The sequence below is a fragment of the Eleutherodactylus coqui genome, chromosome 13 (genome assembly GCF_035609145.1).
Source record: "Eleutherodactylus coqui strain aEleCoq1 chromosome 13, aEleCoq1.hap1, whole genome shotgun sequence".
Lineage (NCBI taxonomy): Eukaryota > Metazoa > Chordata > Amphibia > Anura > Eleutherodactylidae > Eleutherodactylus > Eleutherodactylus coqui.
Genome location: NC_089849.1, coordinates 70,490,318 through 70,513,651, shown reverse-complemented (window position 1 = coordinate 70,513,651; position 23,334 = coordinate 70,490,318). Strand labels below are relative to the sequence as shown.

At 44.6% G+C, this 23,334-nt stretch overlaps 1 protein-coding gene across 1 annotated transcript; it reads right to left on the bottom strand.

Annotated features, from left to right (window-relative positions):
- Positions 1 to 219: 219 nt before the first annotated feature.
- Positions 220 to 23,026, bottom strand: TSEN54 (tRNA splicing endonuclease subunit 54). Its single transcript, XM_066586342.1, has 11 exons — positions 22,942 to 23,026; positions 20,022 to 20,186; positions 17,620 to 17,683; positions 17,388 to 17,471; positions 16,348 to 16,446; positions 16,207 to 16,259; positions 14,177 to 14,263; positions 12,073 to 12,701; positions 10,500 to 10,560; positions 2,347 to 2,463; positions 220 to 938 (listed from the first exon to the last, which is right to left on the bottom strand). The coding sequence occupies exons 1-11, from the start codon at positions 22,947 to 22,949 to the stop codon at positions 788 to 790; spliced, it is 1,518 nt and encodes a 505-aa protein (XP_066442439.1). The 5' UTR covers positions 22,950 to 23,026; the 3' UTR covers positions 220 to 787.
- Between the last annotated feature and the right edge of the window lie 308 nt (positions 23,027 to 23,334).

The window sequence follows — 23,334 nt, the reverse complement described above, 5'->3', positions numbered from 1 at the left end:
GGAAAGGGAGGGTTAATTTTGGGATTGGGTTTTCATGTCCGAAAGCCACAGGTCAACAACTTACATACAATCCACTGGAATACATAAGGTAGGTTGTCAGAGATGACATAGAATGTAATTGTATTCCCCAGTTGTGAAACATTATCTATATTGCCTTTTATGTGTTAAAATCTTATTACAGTTTTCTTTTCAACTACATACAAAAAAAAAACGATACTCTTCTCTCAAAATATATATTTATTTTTTTGTATATAGTTATTGAAAGGCTTGTAAGAGAATTAAAAATTATCCCCTTATCCCTATTCACAAGATTGGGGATAATTTGTTGATTGGTGGAGGGTCTCACTACTGAGCCCCCCCATTGAGCCTGAGACCAGGAATCCTGTGCCCCCCTCTTCTAGCTACTACAGGAATGCTTCTCCCCCGCAGTCAAAGTAAATCAAGTGCTGGCCAAACATGAGCGATGGATGCTCCATTCATTTAATAGCGGCTGATAGGAATACCCGAGGACTTGCTGCTCGGCTATTTCCAGTCCCATTGTAAATAAATGGAGTGGCGTGCGACTGCCGCTTTATTCATTCTCATATTGGAGGGGTTGAAGTAAGCAGTAATAGGACCCCGTTCTCAGGATCAATGAGAGTCTCAATGGTGGGAATGCCACTAAGGAAGTTACATCCTATGCTTTGGATAGGGGATAACATGCAATTCTGGTACAACCCATTTAATGAAAATATTCAACCAAAAGGAGCAGAACGTCTTCTATCCACAGAGAGGTTCGGGGATTCTCTCATGGGTAAACATCCACCGGTAGCTGAAAATCTTTGAAGGTATAAAAGGCTACTTCTCCACAATCCACCAGCGCAAACACAACAGGTACGCCTCCACTCCGGTATGCCAGGATCTTCATTGTTCGCAGGGAAGGGATCTGTTCATCAAAGCTATGGGCAAAAAGACAGAACTTATCAACATCAAACAACATAAGTAAGGTTAACAATGGCAAACTGGGCTATGATGACTGACAGTGATAAGTGCTCTTGACTTAGGGTCAGCCTTTGCCCTAATAATGGGCCCACCAATATGGTTCCCCTCTAATAACCAGAATAAGGAGCTGCTGCGAAAACCAGTTTACCCTCTGAGAATCCAGTTCCCATTGATTTCACTGGGGACTATGCAATGCTACAAGGGACAAGAGGTAGTGAGAACTTCTTTGAAAACAAGCGATCGCATGGTGGGACATGAATGCATATTAATCCCTTCTCTAAAGTCAGCCATGCTGTGGATTAGATACTGTCAGCCATATATTCCTCTTCCAATGACTGCTACAGGTCAACACTTTTACACCCAGGCCATTCAAATAATGGTTGTCCAATGGATGAATTGGGTCCAATCAGATGGATGAATTGGGTCCACCAGAGCAGGAACCTCCCCTTAATAAGTCATATGAACAGGGAATGTCTTCATGAGAGAATCCCTCTAAGATACCAAGAACACAATGCATATATACTTGTAGTGATCAGAGAGGAAAAAGCAAAAAAGTTCTTAAAAAATCAGCTAAGAAATGAAAGAAAATGTCCATTTGAAAAAACAAAAGTTTGTATCAAGCAGAGCTCTATTCATTTGTACTAAAGAGCGTGGGATCACATAGATGTGTTTTAGATGTTGAATAGAGATGAGCGAGTATACTCGCTAAAGGCAATTGCTCGAGCGAGCATTGCCTTTAGCGAGTACCTGCCCGCTCCAAACAAAAGGTTCGGGTGCCGGCGGCGGGCAGGGAGTTGCAGGGGAGAGTGGGGCGGAACAAAGGGGAGATCTCTCTCTCCCTCTCTTCCCCCCGCTCCCTCCTGCTGACTGCCGCTACTCACGGCTCTCCCGCGCCGGCACCCGAACGTTTCATCTCGAGCGGGCAGGTACTCGCTAAAGGCAATGCTCGCTTGAGCAATTGCCTTTAGCAAGTATACTCGTTCATCTCTAATGTTGAACTTTTATAGAATGACATTCGCAGCACAGATATCATCTCCAACACCACCATAAATATACTGTACATATTTGGTTTGGCCAAATGTTGATATTGAAGGTATTGGGCAGAAACATTTCCCGTTATCCTTCTTAACATCTCTACTAACCTAGGTGGATTTCACTTGACAACAGCGGATGAGTTGAAGGAAGTGTAGCCCCTAGTGGCCAGTATATAATATTAGGTAAAGAGAGTTGCACTTTTGCCAGTTATCACATTGGCTATAACATAAACACAAGTTTGTTGAAAACTATGCGACTAGTTAATGTCTACAGACTGTTAGCATTAGAATCAAGAGCCAAGTCACCGAGTTTCCATCTTCATCCACTTACCTGCGCACACACAAATAAGCATACGGTTTGCCCGGTTTGGATTTCTTGAACTCCGAGTTGCCATCAGCATGATACAAAGTAAAGTGTATTCGTGGTATATTTTGTGTGTCCTGAAGCCTGTTAATGGAAAATTCATAACCCATTTCAGCTGGAGTTTTTTTTTTGCCTTTTCAGGCACTATATTTCTCTAATACACACAAAAAAAGTATTTATCTGTTCTTACGAGAACCTTTATTTTACATTAGAATTAAAACACTTGGATGGGGTGTGGGTCATGTAGTTATACAGTGACTCTGGGCACTGTCAGGGTGACTTCAGACCAACGATTAACATACAGGGTACCAAAATACAGGATGGGCCATGAAAAAGTAGCCTGCGTCTGACGATACAACGTTAAGAAAAAGCAAGTGAAAACTCTATTGATTTACTCACATTACAACAGATGCTGGAAGTGGTACCCATTCACTTCCATGCAATTTTGGGCACATTGCAAAATGTTGGCTGATACTGCCTGCAGCTCTTTAACAGTAATGTTGCGGTTTGTGAGGTCTTCCTTGAGTTCATCCACGGTTTGAGGATTATTGGCACATACATATTCTGCTTTAAATTTCTCAAGAGCTAAAAATCAGCAGTGGAGAAGTCTGAGGAATGTGGTGGTCATAAGCCGCTCTTCCATAAACCGTTCATGAACCCGTGTCAATGAGTTACGGGAGGCGCACCATGTTGCCCATCTTGTATTGTTTCTTCTTGTGTTAGCTGGTCATAAAACTGTTCAAACGTGTCCAGATAAAGCAAGGTATTCATGATTGTTTTGAAGAAGATTGGGCCCATTATTCGTGTTCCTGACACGGCACTGCTAATTTGCTGCTTGTGTAGTGGTGTTTCGTGAGCGAGGTGGGGATTTTCAGTAGACTAGTACCTCGTATCCTGTGAATTCACGTGACCTGATAAATGAAATCACGCTTTGTCCGTTAAAAGTACAGCGATAGGTCCAAACGTCCAATGTACAGTAATTTACACATTTAGCTTTGTCAAGCTCTTTCAGTTCTTCGTATTATTATATTCGCACACAGGCTGGGAAACTCTCCAAGTTGATTTTCAAAGGCAATTTGCAATTCGCCGCTTAACGTCATGGACAACTTTGGATGTCTGGAATAAGAGAAGCCTTAGTTTCTCCATATTTGCGACAGTCCCGGTTTGACACCACTTCCGAACCAGGCTTTGAATACAACAGTTAGCAGGTGTTTTGAATCTGGGTACTTGTCGGCAAAGACCCCTTGTGTTTCCTTAATTGATCCGCTTTGCCAAAGCCTTACTCAATAGCTATGCGCTGTTGCAGGGAGAACACCATGGGACAGAATTATGAAAGCGGTCTAAAAGAAAATCTGTCTTTGTTGCCTATAACAACCAATCACAACGCAGCTTTCACTTCTTATGCTGCTGCAGTAAAATGAAAGGGTTACAGCCTCTTGGAAGAGAATGTGGAGCAAGGATTGGAGGCGGGCTAATTTTCCATGGCCCACCCTGTATAAAAGTTGAAGTAAGATTTTGGGTTTATTCACTCTTGCAGAAGTCATGTCTGAACAGCATTCAACATCAAAGTACTATGGTGGCAGTTCAACATAAAAACAACTGATGACAAGTTTCCTATGACCCCTTAACGCCACAGGACGGAAGCTTACATCCTGGCTGCAGGGGACTTAAAGGAGATGTCCCGCGCCGAAACGGGTTTTTTTTTTTTTAAACCCCCCCCCCGTTCGGCGCGAGACAACCCCGATGCAGGGGTTAAAAAACCCACCCGCACAGCGCTTACCTGAATCCCGGCGGTCCGGCGTCTTCATACTCACCTGCTGAAGATGGCCGCCGGGATCCTCTGTCTTCATGGACCGCAGGGCTTCTCTGCGGTCCATTGCCGATTCCAGCCTCCTGATTGGCTGGAATCGGCACGTGACGGGGCGGAGCTACACGGAGCTACACGGAGCCCCATAGAGAAGAGCAGAAGACCCGGACTGCGCAAGCGCGGCTAATTTGGCCATCGGAGGGCGAAAATTAGTCGGCACCATGGAGACGAGGACGCCAGCAACGGAGCAGGTAAGTATAAAACTTTTTATAACTTCTGTATGGCTCATAATTAATGCACAATGTATATTACAAAGTGCATTATTATGGCCATACAGAAGTGTATAGACCCACTTGCTGCCTCGGGACATCTCCTTTAATGTAACAGGATGTAAACTCACGTCATGTGGAAGGCGCGGGGTCAGAAGCCGATTTAGTGGGAGGCAGACGCTACCAATAGCAAGTCTCCAGTCGCAACAGCGGGTATACATAAGAACAGCGATCTCCACTGGTAACCCCCTACATTCCACAATCTATGTAGTTTACGACATGCAAAGGGCTTACAGAGGGTCACGCTCTCACTGTGACGTCATCGGAGCCCCGCAATGTAATCGTGCGGGGGGCTGTCGATGGGTTGCCATGGCAACGGGACGCCATTTACCAGCAGCCTGGCTTGCCACTGCATATGATCCCTATTGTGATCGAAAAGGCACTGCAGTACTGAAGCCCTGCAATGCATTAGCATAGCGATCAGAGCGGTTATGGTTCAACTCCCCTACATGGATATAAAAAAAGAAAAAATGTAAAAAAATGGGATGGGGCTCAAAAGTAGCCGACTCCCTGAGCCCGGGGACAGGTTGTATACATTACCTTCCCCAGTGTCAGTGCTCAAACCAGCCACTGCAGTGCATTGATCAGCTTGCTAATTAGTCCTCCATTCTAAGTTTAGAATGGGAGGATAGCATGCCACCTAATGCACTGCAGCAGCGGGTTTGAGTGGTGGTGCTGGGGTAACGGACGTGAATTTAGGTATTAAAAAAAACTTACATCCCTGGACTCAGCAGGTCAGGTACTTTCAGCCTATAAGCTGAGTTTATAGGGCTCTAAGAAGTGGACAGAGTTTCTTTTAGAGACATTGGCTGTATGTTTGGGGTTGTTCTCCTGCTGCAGACTAAATGTGTAACCAGACGACTCCCTGATGGTGCTGCATGATGGATATATATCTGTCTGTATTTCTCAGCATTGAGGACACCATTAACCCTTTGCAATCCAATTTTGGATTCAGGGTTTCCTAGGGGGTTTTCTCTTTCCACCATTATACAATGGCACCATCTGTGGGCTAGAGTCAGTACTGCGGTATGGGACATGCTGGAGAGGCCCCCGACAACAGAGCGGCCAGTAATATACAGTAAGAATACCCTGCCAGATGTCTTCCAACATCAGAGCTGCACAGGCTTCAATCAGAATGTCTTCAGTCTTCAGACAGTGGATTGGAAAGGGTTAATCCTGACCAAATCCCCAATTCCATTAGCTGGAATGCAGCCCCAAACTTGCATGGATCCTTCAGCATGCGTTACTGCTGCCTGCAGACACTCATTATTGTACCGCTTGCCAGGCCTTGGGAGAACAAACTGCCTTCTGTTACAGACAGATATTTAAAATTCTGATCCATCAGTCCAAGGCACCTGCTGCCATTTTTCTGCACCCCAGTTCCAATGTTTTTGTGTATAGTTGAGCTGCCTCGCCTTGTTTCTACACTGAAGGCATAGGTGTTTGGCAGCAATTCTTCCATGAAGACCACTATTGCCAGACTTCTCCAAACAGTAGTTGGGTGTACCTGGGTCCAACTGGTTTCTGACAGTTCTGAACTGATGGCACTGCTGGACATCTTCAGATTTTGAAGGGAAGTAAGCATGAAGAGTCTTTCATCTGTTGCACTAAGTTTCCTTGACCAACCACTGCATCTACGGTCCGCAACATTGCCCATTTCTTTGTGCTTCTTAAAAGGAGCTTGAACATCACATCTTGAAACCCCAGTCTGTTTTGAAATCTTTGCCTGGAATAGACCTTGTTGATGCAGTATAACTGCCTTGTGTCTTGTTGCTGTGCTCAGTCTTGTCCTGGTGTATGACCTATGACATGAAACTGTCTTCCACGACCTCACCTTTGTAGCAGGGTTTGTCTGTTCCTTGCCCAATTTTAAGCCTCTGTTTCTGTTTTAATTAATTACTTTGCCTTATCCTAGATATGGAGATGATGATCATGATCATGTGTTTGGTATAATAGGTGAATGATAAACCTGACTATCATCCTATAAAATCCCTGACTTTCTGCAAGTGTACCTAAAAGAACTGATGCTATTTTGAAGGCAAAGGGCGATCACACCAAATACCGATTTGATTTAGATTCCTCTTTTGCTCATTCACTTTGCATTTTGTTACTTGACAAAAATAAAACTATTAACACTTCTATTTTAGAAAGCATTCTTACTTTGCAGCATTTTCCCCACACCTTCCTAAAACTTTTGCACAGTATTGCTGTAAGCAAGTACATACAATGCTGCAGTTATAAAACTCTCCCAATGCACTCCAGCAGTATATGCAGAATCTCCAATGCATTCTATGACCCGCAGCTTCATACTGCACTACCTGCCTCCTGCTGACAGGGAGACCCCTATCACAAGCAGGAGAGCAGTGTGAAGCTACATCACATAGGATGCACAGACTCTGCAGTGTGAATCAGATCAGTGAAGTAAAGCTTCTATTCCCTGCCACTTGCTAATACTGGACTTTAATCAGAACTATTGCAGTGTGATCAGACTCCGCACCCCGTCTCCGAAAAGAATAATGGGCAACGAGGGAGAACCATAACAAAAGAGGAAGATGGCAGACGACCAATAAAAGGTATATCAACTAAATAGGTAAACACAAGGCATACACAAGAGCCTCTATGTGCACTACACAGGAAAAATAAATAAAAAATGTCTCCCCAGAGTGCTTGATTATCCCCTTAACCCTTTCCAATCCACTGTCTGATGTCTAAAGACATTCTGATTGAAGGCTGTACAGCTCTGATGTTGGAAGACGTCCCGCAGGGTATTCTTACTGTAGATTACTGGCCGCTCTGTTGTCGGGGGCCTCTCCAACATGTCATATACCGCAGTACTGACTCTTGCCAGCAGATGGCGACATTGTGTAATGGCAGAAAGAATAAGGCCCCCTAGGAAACCCTGAATCCAAAATTGGATTACAAAGGGTTAAGGGGCTGATTTCGATCTTCTGGGTATGGAAAAAAGTAATTGCACTTGTAAAGGTGAGATTTTTAAAAAATTGCCATCGATGTAGCCCTATAAAAGCTTGTGTTTTTGCAGGATGGGTTTTAATTTTTTAAAGGCAACTTTTTGGGGTGCATATATGTATGGAACAAGAGAGGATTTTTGTACTTACCGTAAAAATACCTTTCTTGTAGTCTTCATTCCTGGAAGCAGGAAATCATGAGTATAAGCTGCTGCCACTAGAAGCTGCGACACTAAGGAAGGAAGAAGTTAGCTATTCCTATGAAGACTAGACGCAGCCTACAGGCATTGAGCTGCTTAGTTTGCAATCTAGCAGTAGGAGAAGCATGGCAAAATAGAATAACAAAAAAAACCAGAACAACGAGAGAACACCGCCAGGAGGCAAAGATAACCTTCACAACGGGCGGGTGTTGTGTCCACCAGTGAAGACTACACTAAGAGGATTTTGCGTTAAGTACAAAAATCCCTTTTCCTTGTTCATTTCATTGGGGGACACAGGAAACCATGGGACATCCAAGAGCAGTCCCTGGGATGGGAAGAAGACAAGAGGCAGAAAATTTGATTAGTACAGTGGAAAAGCCAACGTTGACCACAACATAAAGGCCAGCAGAAGATGTGCACCGTCATAGCATAAAAGTAAGACGTGAATGAACGGTAAAGCAGCGACTCTGCACACTGGAAGAGACTGTTATTTCATGGCTATATCATGGACGGCGTACCATCACCCAAGAAGAGGGATGTGTTTTTTTTTCATTTCGCTGTTGTCTTCTCTTGCGTATCCTCGTGGGTCATTCCACTGGAACGAAGGTGATAGCAACCAAGTACCAGAAAAAAGCAAAAGAGAAGATATGGTGGAAGGGCACCAGCTGGTGTCCAATAAAAAGAACGACCACTGAAAGGATGAGGTGCCACAGAAGAGCACTATGCTCACGGGGAATCAGAGCTCTGGAAATGACTGCCCTTGGGTCAAGGGCAGGGTGATGAAGCCGCGATACTTGGAGTATCCCAGAAATGCTATAGTCGATGAATGAAGTACCCTGATGCTCACAGAGCTGAAAGAAAATGGGGTGGAAGTGTGAACACTATAAACAGTGGCTCCCAATGGAGTAGGGGGTTGAACATCTACCCTGGGAAGGTAGATGCAGATAATGCCAAGCCTAGGCTTTCATGAGGACTTACTGAGAGCTGTTGAACTTGGTACACAGGTGCATTGTAGATTGTGGCCAAAGTCAAGCTAATATAAAGGCCTTCATGAGTAGAGGATCCAAAGAGTGAAAGGACAAACAGGGTGGATCTACTTCTGCTAGGTTTTTTTCTTTCCGTACAAGAAAAACAAAGGAGGGAAGGTGGTGCCTGCTCACTGTCGGTCAACCGTGAGAATGGAGCGTGGTAGTTTAGTTTGGGAAGGAGTAAAACGTGAGCTGAAAACATAACACTTTTAGTCAGAAAATGTTACAAGGGAGTTTTCTTTATTAGTTTTTAATTTTTTTCAAAAAACAGACATTTTTAACGCGTTTCAGGGACGCAGTCCCTTACTCAGAAATAGCTGTAAGAGTGCGAGAAATGTGTAAAGAGGAGTCTGCCGCTTCACTGTGAGCAAGAATCATGGGTTGATGAGTAGAGGAGCATTTTAGGGGTTCCAAGGACCTGTTTTGTAGGACACGGTGAAAAAAAACCTTCATGATCATGTCCAGAGTACTAAGACAATGATCTGGGGAAGGGAAATGAGAGGACCTCAATGCGGAAACTAGAGAAAGAGAAACTGGTTAGCAGGGTAGGATGGGTCAACCCGAGGGAAGAACTTGTCACATTTAAAGAAGGGGCCTAGGACAGCACCGCTCCCATAAGTGCACCTTGTGTAGGATCTGAGTACAGAGACAGGAAAGCTAGGAAAAATGGTCTGAGTGACCAGATCTCGATCAGGAGAACCCATTTAGCCTGTGGAACGGGACGTGAATGTCCTTAACATGCTGTGTAGCTTCTCCCAAACAAATGCACTGGGAAGAAGAAAAAAAAACCGCAGACTAAATAACGCAGAAACCAGGCAAAGGAAGATCCAGAAACTGTACTGAAATTTGTCTGTTGGAAGTAGAGTATCATTCAGAAATCTGGAGGCTACAATCCTGCTTGGATCTAGACAAGGTCCGATACGGCTGAAGCTCTGAGCGGAGAAGAACAAAACAGTGGGGAAAGGCTCAGAAGAGAAGGTGAAAAGACTTATCAGGAGGAAACACAAGGTAGATGGAACATGGACCAGTGGCGAGCATAGTGCAAGGGAAACCAAGAGAAAAAAGGTCATAGGAAAGAGGCCAGGAAGAACCAGGTGCGAGGAATGGACAGTAGCGCCAACATTCCTGACTTCGGATGCATTCACACCTGTGATATTCTTATCAGAGTTCTGTCCATGACTGACACGCATAGAACTCTCACGGAAAAAGAACACATTCACTTGAAATTAAATCATTGACATGTGCAACCTTTCATTTGGACCAATGGTCCGAGATTTCAAAAGTCACTGCATGTACCATTTTCGTGCGAGTCTCGAATTACAATGGGACATGAAATGTGTGGTGTCCCGTCCCTCGCAGAGCACATGGACGGGGTATCAGCATACTGTGTGATGCAAGTTGCATGGAGAGTAGGCTTCTTTGGTCTGGCTATTGACAAGCGAGGGGATGCAGTGTAACCTCATTGAGCAGTAAGGAAGACAGAGAGGCCGCTCGCATTCTGTTGCCCAAACTTAGAAGGAAAAGAAGAAAAATAGAACAACTAAAAAACTAAACACATTATGTAAAAGAATCTGTAGAACCAGATCTGTGCGTTCTTCCTACTGTCACCAACTAAAAAGGGATTAGCTTAGTGCCTGTAGGCTGTGCAAAGTCTGAATGGGAGGAGCTAAGTTCATCTTTCCTTGGCGTCACGCCTCCTAGTGGCAGCAGCCTATACCGCGTTTCCCGTCCCTCCCAACAATAAAACGAACAAGAAACTTTATTTCTCTTCTATTCTTTATTTTCCTTACCTCTTACCATCCTCCAGCATAGTAGATCGAGTGATAACTGTTACTTGCTCTAAAACAGAAGCTGGATGCAGAAATAAAGAGTTAATACAACAAACGTCATTATGGACATTATCAATAATTATACAGCAAGACATAGAATACAAATCATTGTTCACAAAAATGGTTACCTGGGAAAAAATGATAATTTAAAGTAATTAAATTTGAACCTCAGATGGGCCTCATTCAGACTTTCACAACACAGCATGTTTTACCATCTGTATTAGGGCTCATTCACGCGGGGGTATTTGCTGTCCGTACTAAGTGCGTATTTTCTACGTGTATAATAAAGACATCATACACCACGTTGATTTGCACTGACTTATTCAGATGCGCATGAAAAAAAAATTGCAGCATGTCCTAATTTAGGTCCATATTATGGACTAAAATTGGTCATTTAAGTCTATGGGATCGCGTAAAAAAGCGGTGGATATGCACAATACATGCGTATTCATTGCGTATTTATGCAAGGTAGAAGAAACCAATGGGACCTTGTGTTTTGTTTTTTTTTTGCGCCCGTGAAAAATTCTGTGAATATGCCCACAGAGGTACTACAAGAACTAAATATGCCGCAAATATGCAGATTCAGTGTGTGAAAACATATTTCACACAACGAAACTGCATTCGCCTGTGTGAATGAACATTTGCAAATCCTGGCCCTAGGATGCTGTGCGTTCGAGTCATTAGATCCAAACTCTTAGTATCATAGGGCCAAGATTTTATTACAGTTGCAAGATGCTCAAATGCAACCGCATTACAGCCATCTGAATGAGGCCCAACATTGGCGATACAAATAAGATTTATACTGGCTGAACCTAAATGGCGCATGCGGCTGATTATTTAATGTGTTTCGGGGCCTTCTAACTCACTCTCAGTGGTAAATGTCGGGAACAACACACTGCTGCCAGGTGAGAAAGACCGTTCATGTGACTAGTCCCCTAGGGCAGGGGTCCCCAACCACCGGTCCGCGGACCGGGACCGAGCCGTTAGGGTTTCTTTGCCGGTCTGCGGCGTCGCAGACCAGCACGGTACTGCTGTACCTTGATGTCACGTCACTGGAAGCTAAGGGGTGAGCGGACTTTGGAGTGAACGCCCCCTAGCTTCCGATTGGCTAGTACTGCGGCAGGGAGGACACGCTCCATCGTGTGCTGCTGTCTGCTACCAGTGGCGGGGGCTCGCCAGCATAGCAGTGAGCGCGCGGGAGCGGAGAGAATAGCGGGGACCTCAGGAACCACGCCGTCAGAACTGACGGGGTCCCTAGAGTTCTTGCAGCGCAGTAAGGACATGGCCACACGGACAGTGCTTCGGATCCGGTGAGCGCACATCTGAGGGTGCCAGGGAGTGTAGCAGGGCAGTAGAGTGGTCCCAACAGCACCCCTGGTCTACAGCGCTGTTTGGTGTATAGCGCTGCATAACCCCGCCCCCATATGACCAAAGCCCCACCCCCACCTTATGGGCTATAATATCACAAGACGGCAATTTAACTTTTAGGATAAAATAACTTTCTTTCAGACACAAAAACATCGTGAGAAATCACCTGTAGATTGTACATGTGCGGGGGTCAGCAGCGGTCTGACCGTACTGGCCCACAGATGTGCCGGTCTCTCCCTATGACTCTGACATTCTCTCTCTTGCATGAGCTTCTTATATTCACTCCAGTTGCTGCATTTCTTTATTTTAGGGTCAGCGTTGATGCTAATTTTGTACTTCCGCTCCCAGTCCAATTGCTCTTCTTCTCTTCTGGAAAACTTCTCTGTACGCAAGTTTAGCTTCCCTAACCAAGGCGATATGTCCACTTGATGCCCAATCACATTATCAGGCAGTAAAGCAGGCTCGGGATTTGGCAGCTGAAGGCACTTTTGATCGAAGGCACAGTTTGGGAAGGAGATTTTTGAGAAATCCCATCTGTAGGTCCTTTGTGATTTTGTAAAAGCCTCCGAAGATTTCGTTTCTTCCTCATCTGCCGATTCTTTGCTCTCCAACTGACTGCTGTTACTTTTGCCTTCATCAACGTTCACGTCTTCTAATATAGTTGGCACAAATGTCATTGGTTCGGGGGTGAAGGCCGCCACTGTTTCTGAGCAATGGCTGATCTTGGATTTTGAAGGCTTACTTTCTCCTTTGCTGTTGCTTCCTGATGTCCCCAGCTCCTTTGTAGTTCCTAAACTACAAGATTTAAAAACACACAAAAAAAAAACCAAAAACATAAATAGCCAATTATAGGCACTAACAAACCATGCTATTAGCCTTACTTTGTCTAACTTTGTGGTCTGCACAGCCTTGATTTCATCAGAATAAAATTAAAACGGGATAATGGTAGCATTAACCCCTACCCAACATCTATCTGCATTTTTAATAAATAAAAACATGAATTTGACGGGGCGTAAGCCTGGATATGTGCCGCTGTTTCAGGATAATCACAAAAATACTGCCACACACTGTGTAAATAAGGGAGATGGAACTCCACAGTGCCACCTATTGGAAGACAGCAATTGGTCATTGTTACAAGGCTTGTATAAAGAGTCTAACATTGACTTTAGGGATTGCTGCCTTCCAATAGGTGGCGCTGTGGTGTTCCATCTCCCTTATTTGCATATTACCCAGAGGAGCGTAAATGCCCTTTTAAGTCTCCTAACTCACCGTTTAGGTGCTCTCCCTAAGAAGAAAAAAAACAGCGTTTCCGACTCTTTAGTGTAACATATGCTGGCCATACTAGGTCCAGCACATCGTTTCCGATGACACAACTGGCTCCTACAACTTCCTAAGTGGGTGTTGTGAAGTGACGGGGTTTTACACTCCTTCCTAGCCTCCCCATTGATTTGCATTTATTTCCACCAATCGGAACGCAGCCTTTGTTCTAATATCACATATTATGGAAGATTGTAGTCGAGGGAAGCCAGGAAGGCCACAGTGTAAAAGAAGGCCTTTCGATTTTGAACCTCCCAGGATTTATTGTTATCCAAGAAGCTAGGTCTGGAGCGACGAAAGGAACACAACAGAGTCTGTCTCTTCTGCACAGATCTCGCATGGCTGCATGCAGGCTTTTCCCCACAAGTGGCCTCAGAAATAATCTCATCCAGTTTGGCACCAAAGAGGCACGAGCCAACAAATGGGAGATGCATCAATGACCACTTAGAGGTGGCTTCTGTGGCCCAGGATTTGAGCCAAAGAGTCCAGCAAGTTATTACTGAAGCTGCTGAGGTGCGAACTAGTAGCCTTCCCGTATCCAGGGAGGCCTCACAGACAAGCCAGGTGGGGAGGTTTTTCTGGAAAGCGATACATGACTTCCAAATGCTTTTGGCTTAGCATAGCCATCGGCCTCATAGGCTATAATGGTCCATGTGCTGAATGTTAAATACATGGATAGCACATGGATGGAAAAAAAAACGACTGTGTGAATGGGCCCTGAGGCTAGGATGCATACTCTATAGGTCAGTTTCTGGAATAAATTATAGGAAATCTGTTGGACCGCAGGAGGACATAACGTTTTTGATAAACGCAAACAAAAACAATAGCAGTTGAAATTTTTTTAAATTAAATTAATACTGCAAAACGGTCTCAGTAAATTCTGCCCATTATTTGCAATCTACCAAAATATCTATAATAAAAGGACTAAACTATAAGAAAATGTGAACCTTTACCTATGTCTTGAATTCCTCTTCCGTTTTCTATTTGAAACAACATGGCTCTCCAAGTTTATCTGTCTCTCATAAGGTAATTCTAGAAGGCTAAAGAAAGATGTATAGTGAGGACATCAGACTGTGAATCAGGATATCACTCACAACAGCAGAGCAACAGTGAAGTGATATGTACCAAATAACCAACATTACAGATCCTTAACCCTCATCTGCCATGTCTTTAGAGCAGCGGTTCTTATCTTATTTTATGTGATGGACCCCTTGTGATGGACTGGTAAAGAATATGGACACAGAACGATGCTCATGGCGAATGTAACAACTAGAATGTGATCTGAAATATGCACTTCAAGCTCAGTCCCATTCAAGTGAATGGGAGAACGTTTACAGTACCATTCCGGGCCACCACACAGTGTAATTTAGGGGTACCAAAACATGATTCTAACTTTATTTCCCATTTGATGCTGATCTAAGTGTATACATTAAGAGACATGTTACAGACAATAGGATACCATGTGTGGAGGTTATGTTCTGTAATACACTTTTATAAAATATATTGTATATTAAACATGTCTGTGTCAATTTTTCCCAACATTTTTTATCCCGTATAGGTAAATTATTGTACCTAGTATTAGGCATGGGCACATACTAGGGCGTACTGTCAGTATGCCCCGACAGCAGATTCTGTAAGGCGGTAGGAGCTGGGTTGTATTTAACAAAAAACAACTATGCCAGTCATGCTTTATAGCGATGAGAAAACTTGACTATTTAAAAGGTGTATTACCAGCTGGACTACTACAGTTACCATAAGGATGTAGCATCTAAGTTTAAGGGAACCTGTCACCTCCTTACAGCACCATGAACTAAGAGATTGTGCTGTTGGGGGAGGTGACAGGGAGCCGGGTGAGATTTATTTTATATATATATATTTTTTTTTTCCCAATCCCACGCTGACACCCATTAAAGTCTGCACCACTCTCTTCAGATTGCGGTATGTGCGCTTTCCCATAAACTTGTATAGAAGACAGCGTGCATGGCAATCTGAAAAGCGACCGATTTTCATGCAGGCCGCAGATGTCAGAAAGTGACGGCAAGGGATCAGAAGAGCGGGCAGATATGAAGAAACAAAAACATCACCTGGCTCACTGTCACCTCCCTTAACAGCACCATAACTTAGTTTACAGTGCTGTCAGGAGGTAACGGGCTCCTTTTAAGGATGGGACTTTTTTTTAGTTCCAAGTTAGACTGAATAGATGGTGCACAGGGTTCCAGGAGGATGGCAATTCGTCAGTCACTGTACCAATGGGCATCAACCTGATGGTGAAGGTTATGAGGTGATGCTGGATCCACTGTTAATGGGAACAGGCATGTGATACCATTAAAAAAAAATCATGCAAGTGAGTAACTCACCCCAATCCTTTAAAAACTGAACAAGTAAAGGTCTCACCAAAGTATATCACTTACTGTCATTAGAAGGTATCACCTCATTCTCTATCTTACAGAAGAACTTTGACTTACCACCCTCTGAAATATGTCGATACTTGCTAATCAAACACTTTATATCCTTTCTTCTTAAGAATTCAATTTCCCCATTGAGTTTAACTCCCTTTTTGAACATACCCCTAAGAGGTGCGTTCACATATAGCAGATTTAATCTAGATTTTCAGCAGCAGACAATCCATTAGTGCACATTTTGATGCGGATTCCCAGCAGACTTCTACTCCCTCAAGTGAAAGAGTGAAGTTTTCGGAGGATCCACACCAAAATCCCCCACGTGTGAACCTTCACCACCACCACCACCACCCTCAAGCTGGTTTCAGATGATGCTCGTCTGCAACTGTCCTTAGTTTAATAAATGACTGAAGACTACAGGCAGAAGGTTTGCTCGGAACTAAACTGCTCCACAGATTCAAGATCTATTCCAGCTCTGTAAGAACCCATAATCTATATGTGCAGATTTTATGCTACCTGGAAAATTTCTGCATTAATCAACTGAAACATGTAAAACCAGAGAAGCTTCCATAAAGTGTTCGTACCTTGGGTCAAAGCGGGTGACAATGTAGCCCAGTCTTTTCAAGTGGCCATAAACCTGTATAAGAAGCCAAAAATAAAGAAATTAGCTAGTAGAGAAGAGAAATGACAACAAGGTAAATAGATCTATGTCATGTGGTTACTACCTGATAGTGTAGCAGATTGACTGGACCACGAGACAGCAGATTCTCATAAGCCTCCTGAACAGACAGTGGAAGATCCCTGTAAAACAGCTGAAGAGTTCCCTAAACAGAGACAATGGCCACTTATATGGTGAAGAAGGCGCAGAACATTTATGTTATAAGCTAGGCACTTATAGTATGTGTGGGGCAAACGCTGCAAGGAAATCTAAGGGGCACATTTGGTAAGACTGACGTTTTACACACCGGTCTTAGTGTAATGCCCACTAAATTAAGATACAACTAATTTATCAAGAGTTGCACACAACTTAACACATTTCTACGTTTGGCCATGTGTATGCCACAAAGCCAAACCTAATCCAGCTGGCACAGATACACGCTATAAATTTATCTAGGTTTATGGCGTAAATTATAGTATCTGTCAGGCCACGGATGACCCACCCCTTCCACAACACCCCAACCATTTGTTAACAACTTTTCTTTAAAGTTGTGAGGGCAGTGCAAAAAGGGCAAAAAGTTGCAACTAGAGATGAGCGAGTATACTCGAGCGAGTAGTGCCTTAGCCGAGTATCTCCCCGGGGGCCGGCGGGGGGGGGGGGAAATCTCTCTCCCTCTCTTCCCCCCGCAGCTCACCTGTCACCCGCGCCGGCCCCCGAATCTTTAGAGACGAGCGGGGAGATACTCGGATAAGGCACTACTCGCTCGAGTAATGTGCCTTAGCGAGTATACTCGCTCATCTCTAGTTGCAACATTATTAATCATGGTGACAATTGGATTATTTTACTATACAGTATATGTTTTCTATGCTTCATAGGCCTCACTTATCAAAACTGCTAGTCACAAAAAAAACAAGCCTCTTTGTCCATATCAACCAGTCAGAACTCAGCTTTCATTTCTTCTTTGGAAACACTAAAGCTGTACTGTGATTGGCTGCTAAGGGCAACAAAGCCTCTATATCCGACAGTTTTCATAAATGAGGTCTAATGTATTCTCCGCACAAATATATAAATTGTATATGGGTAAGCTGGGGGTGCAGTGAGACTTACACACTCCAGTAGGTAGACCGCTTCCTCCGGCAGTAGACATTGCCTTCCTTCCTCTGTGAACCCCATGGTCTGCCAGAACTTGCCCTGCACATGAAGTGTAAGAGTCACAGATTAGTCTTGCTGGTAACAAGTATGACATTCACAAATAGCAATGGCCCCAAGGGTTTATTGAATCTTTGAATATACTGCTAACAAGAGCTTTACCGCCCACCAGTCACTCAAGAGTACATACCGCCGGCAATGTTAACTCCACCAATTCTTCCTCTGGTTTCCAGACTCCGGCCCCTAAGCTTCCACTGCAAAAATAAAGAAAGTTATTAACTTGCTTGTAATTAAGCAGCCATGAAATCAGTCACATCTATACAACAGCATCTATAACATGTCCATAAGGTGGCACCACGAAGCACCCACATGCCAGCCAAGCTGAAGCAGAATGTTGGCGTAATACAAATGTTATGCAATGCTAATGTCTATTTGAGAATATAACCATTGCTGTGCCCATTTCTTGTGTCAAGCCGTGTGTCTGTGTGTCATTTAAAACGGGCCACTTCAGTACCAATGATGAGGAACATCCTGGATGACCGAGAGAGGTTGTTGTTCCGGAGATCGTCGATGCTGTGCACAACCTCATACTGGAGAATCGGCCAACTTCAGCTGCAGGAATAGCAGACATCATGGGGATTTCATGAACGTGTTTGTGTCATTATCCATGAACATTTGAACATGAAGAAGCGATCTGCAAAGTGGGTCCCCAAATGTTTGACAACAGATCAGAGAAGCATGTGTGTGAAAACTTCCCGGTCCATTTGTCAGCTTTTCCGGACTGATAAGAACTTCCTGGATTGACTGGTCACTATGGATGAGACCTGGATTTATTTGTATGACCCTGAAACCAAGGAGCAGTCAAGAGTGGAGGCACAATGGTTCTCCTCGCCCAAAGAAGGTCAGCCACTAAGGTGATGGCGTCTGTGTTCTGGGATAAGGAGGGCGTGCTGCTTTAGGACTACCTTCAAAATGGTTCCACCATTAATGCAAGGTATTACATTGAACTTTTGGACCAATTGAAGGCAGCTCTGAAGGCCAAAAGGCGCGGCAAGCTGTCCAAAGGAATCTTGTTCCTGCAAGACAACGCCTCCGCTCACACTGCACAAGCGACCACGGCAAAACTGGTGGAGCTAGGCTTCCAGCTGCTTGACACCCACCTTATTCACCAGATCTAGCTCCCTCCGACTATCATCTGTTTCCAAACCTGAAGAAACACCTCAAGGGTACCAAATTTCACACCATTTCTGATGCCATGGCTGCTACGGATGACTGGTTTGAGGCACAACTGAAATCCTTCTTCCTGCAAGGCTTACAGAACTTGGAATACCGATGTAAGAAGTGTGCTGGCATCAGTGGAGAGTAGGTGGAATAAATGTAAAGCTTCATCTTCCTATCTCGTTTCTATCTGGGTAAAGCCAAAGACTTACCAATACCCCCTTGTATGGGGGCATTAAAATTCTCTTGTCAGCAGCAGATCCTCTCATATAATACACTTCCTTACATTGAACAGTCAGCGAGAGACCAGCAGCCACATAGGTCAGCTGGGGGCGACGGTGAGCGCTAGCCCGGATGTATGCAGGCTGATGCATATGGAAGGCAGCACAGAATGAAGAAGTAGATTAAATATACAAAGGCAGCCCAACTTCCATCCCTTCCCTGTGCAGTCCCCCCTATCTCAAATCCCCCCTGTGACCACCTGTAACCTCTTCTCAGCCTAAAGAAATTATAGTTTCGGTCCTCTTAGATGAGCCGATTCTCGTTTGAACGAGGGAGTGATGTCACCGCAATCTTGTTGGCACTCGTGCAGCCTGTTTAGACAGGTAAATGCATCATTGGCTCGTTCAAACGAGAGTCGGTCAGTCCCTGTACAGGCCAATAGAAGGACTGAACGAGCGCCATTTAACTCAAATGATAAGTGAAAGAGCCAACAATGATTTTTACGACTTCATAAAATGAACAACAAATGAAAAGCAAACAATGGGCGCTCGGCGAGCTCACGTGAAGTTACAGCTCGTCTGCACATGCGCAGACGAGCTGTACCACGCGAGCACGCTGGAGAGGCGCGTCCACAACTATGAAGATGCGGACTGCGCAAGCGCGACTGCTCTGGTGACCAGAGAAGCGACCAGAGAAGAAGTTTGGTTGTCGCCATGGAGACGGGGACATCAGCACCGGAGGGGGTAAGTGTATAACTTCTGTATGGCCAATATTTAATGCACGATGTATATTACAAAGTGCATTAATATGGCCATACAGAAGTGTATACCCCACTTGCTTTCACGGGACAACCCCTTTAAATGATGAGCGATGATCCTGAACGCTGATCGTTCAGTGTAAATAGCAGACGTTCAGTACTGAACGGCCGCTGTGTTAAGTGAATGGGGAGGGGCGGGGGGGTTGCGAGGAGAGAAACGTCCTCCTGCCGCTTTGCTGTGAGCCAAGGATACTCGCTCCTGTGCAGTAGCACGGGAGCGAGTACATGCGGGGATGAGTGTCGGGCATCGTTTGCCCAACAGTCGTCCCATGTAAATGGGGCTCTAGTTACCACTGAGTGCATTCCAATCCACCTACTATCACCCAATTACTTACAGTCGCTCCACATGCTCTTCTGCTAGTAGCTCTCTTCGCTCCGCACGACAGATCTGCAGCTTCTCATTCTGTATCTGTGATCCATCTGGCAGAAAGTCCTTCTGTCCGTGTGTACGCTGAGGAAGACTCTGCTCCCGACTCCGCACGGCAAATAATTCTGCAGGACTGAAAGACAGAAGTTCGAAAACTTTTATGCAGCCAGTTTTGCCTGTGCTTTTCTAGTTCTAATCAGAAGCCTATGGGAAAATGAATGAAAAGGAATGCCAATAAAGCAGGCTGCGCTTTCGAAAAAACAAAAAGTGTCACTGACCCAAAACAATGCCCAAAAAGTGAGAAAACACGGCATAAAAATAAGTAAACAAGTATGCCCTGTTTGTGGTACATTTTAGTTTTCCCTACAGCACACTAGGTTGCAGGGTTTTTATTTATTTTTAAGTGTGAAATAAACAACAGGAGATACAAAAAACAGGACATTTTTCCTAAAAACACTGGGATTTACTATTGAAAATTTAACGAGCATGCTTTGCGGCACATTTACTATGATTTAGGGTGGTTTCACATCTGCATCAGAACCTTCGGCCGGAGGCTCCGTCACAGATCCAGCTTACAGCGCCTGCTTCTTCCCTCCAGAGGCCGGGAGGACCCCATTATAGTCATAGGGGTCTGCCCAATGCTGCCCGGCTCTGTTCATAGATGGAACCGTTCGGGCCACGGGGATTCCCCATTACTACTTCACAAACAGAACAGGAAAGTAGAATCCCCACTGCAGATGTGACAGCAGCTTGGACACTTTCTGATACCTTTTTCGCGGTGTCCTACAGAGGGGTGTTCCTTTGTAGAGAAGAGGGTGTGGCCAAAACACCATGCACAAAAAAAATTGATTAGTTTTCGTTATAAGCTATGCCAACTAGGTGGCAAGAAGTTACTAGACAGTTTTAAAATTTGGCAGATTTATCATTCAGCAAAGGCACTATGATAAAGCTACTGCATTTTAACTCTCTGCAATCCAATTTTGGATTCAGGGTTTCCTAGGGGGCATTCTCTTTCTGCCATTATACAATGTTGCCATCTGCTGGCTAGAGCCAGTACTGCTTTATGTGACATGCTGGAGAGGCCCCGACAGCAGTGGCCAGTAATCTACAGTAAGAATACCCTGCTGGACGTCTTCTGACATCGGACCTGTACATCCTTCAATCAGAATGTCTTTAGATGTCAGACAGTGGATTGGAAAGGGTTAAAATTGTCTAGCCTGAAGACCCAGTAGACTGCTCTCACACAGACGTCTGTAAAAAGAGTTTTGCTGTATTTTTACAGACGTCTGAAAACCACTAAATTGCTGAAACCCACTAAAATAAAGCAGACAGTGTTCGAAAATTGCGGCGTTAGAAACTCCCTGATCAAACGCTCGTCTGTGAAGCCTCTATTGAAATCAATGGAGGGGTTTTAAAGCATTTTGTACAGCGTTAGAAATGCAGCGGTAAACATTGTAAAACCGCCTGTGTGAGAGCAGCCGTAACCCTTTAAGGACCAAGCACTGTAAATTTACGGCACTTGGTCCTGGGCTTCAATCCCGGACTACAGAAAAAGTATTGTGCAGGATTAAAGCTCCTGCTCCTACAATGTAGCAGGAGGAGGTCAGGGCAGGTTTTCTGCTGTCAGACACAGCCAAGGACCCAGAGGAGAAAGCAGAAGCAGGTCAGGTCCTCGACTGTCAGACATAGCCAAGGGCCAGGAGGAAAATGCAGAAGCAGTTTTTAACCACTTCTGACTTCTCCTTTACAGGCTACATAATGCTGAATGAGCAGACAGAAAGCCAAAATCTTACTTCTGCTATCAAACCCTGCAATCACTAGGTGCCCCCTGCCAGGGAAGAGCTGCAGGGTCGTAGCAGACCCAGATCAGCTCTGTTAGAGACTGATGTCACTATAGGGGAATGTTTGCCCCTGTAACTTGGCTCCTATGGATGCCCCAGCTACAGTGGAAAAGTGTGAAATTAAGGGAAAAAAAAAAAACAATATGAATGACCCCCAGAGGTCTTATAAAAACGTCATGGGGGAAATAGATGTTATGAAAAAAAAAGAAAGTTACAAAAATAAGTTAAAAAAAAAAAAAGTACAGAATAAAAATATATATAAAAAAGTAAATGACCCACCACTGATGCCAACCAAAACCAAGAATATACAAATTCTATATCAAAACGTCCGAAACAAAATGAGGAGCCCATTTCTATGCTTTATTTTAGTGTAATTAAACTAATTTAAAAAAATAAACAACTACCCGTAATAAAACTAAAAAACAGAAAAAAAGGCAGTGAAAAAAAAGCCCTGTATGTCACGGGGAAAAAAAACACAGCAAAAATAATTGTGGTAGCGACAGAAAAGAAAAAAAGGGCAGCAACATGGGTGAAGTCTCTAAAAAGCGCCCGATCCTTTAGGACCAAAGCAGCCCGGCCCTTAAGGGGTTAAGACTGAATGATTCTGTTAAAAAAAACCATTTAAATGCGCAAACGGGAACAATAATCGGTCAATTTTCAATCGCCGCTCATTTTATGCAGATGGCATAAACATCCTCCTTCGCTCGTTCGGTTTAAACAGCGAGTGCGAATGAACGATTTCTCGTTTGAACGAGCCGACGACGCATCTGCCTTTATAGACAGGCTGCCGGAGAGCGAATGAGCCAATAGTGATGTTATTCGCTCGTTCAAACGATAATCGCAGTTGGAGCGCGGCAGGAAATTCTGACTCTTCTCCGCGCCCCGTGTGCGCGCTCTCCTACACAAGTCTATGTGAGGGCGCGTACATGGCACTATGAAAGGAGTCAGGGTTTACCACCAAGACCCAACTATTTATTATAGTGCCGTGGCAGGTGGGCAGCAGACGTTATCACGGGGGTGACTACCACAAGCCTGGAGGAAGCATACCTCAGCATCACGACCGCTCGCCCGACGGCTTTACATTGACATGCAGTAGTCAGCTACACATGATAGCGGCTAGAATGGAGTTGGTAAAAGGAGGTCTGACGTCAGCAGGTCACGTGCCGTCTCCTGTCACATGACGCTCCAGTAGAGGCGGGGTCTGATGAGGTAGAAGGTGTATCTGTGGGCTTGTAGGCGTTTCGGGTTTGAGCTTGTAGGCGTGATTTGAAGAGCACATGGGGTGCTGGTGGGGTATTTAAGAAGCACGGGGGGAGGGGGTGCAGGGTGCACATTATGGACGGCTATACTTGGGGGGCGGTTTTGGTGAGTGTATTGAGAAGCGCGTTGGGTCTGACGCCGGCCGTCACTTGGTGCAATGATATAGGGGAGTGCGGGCAG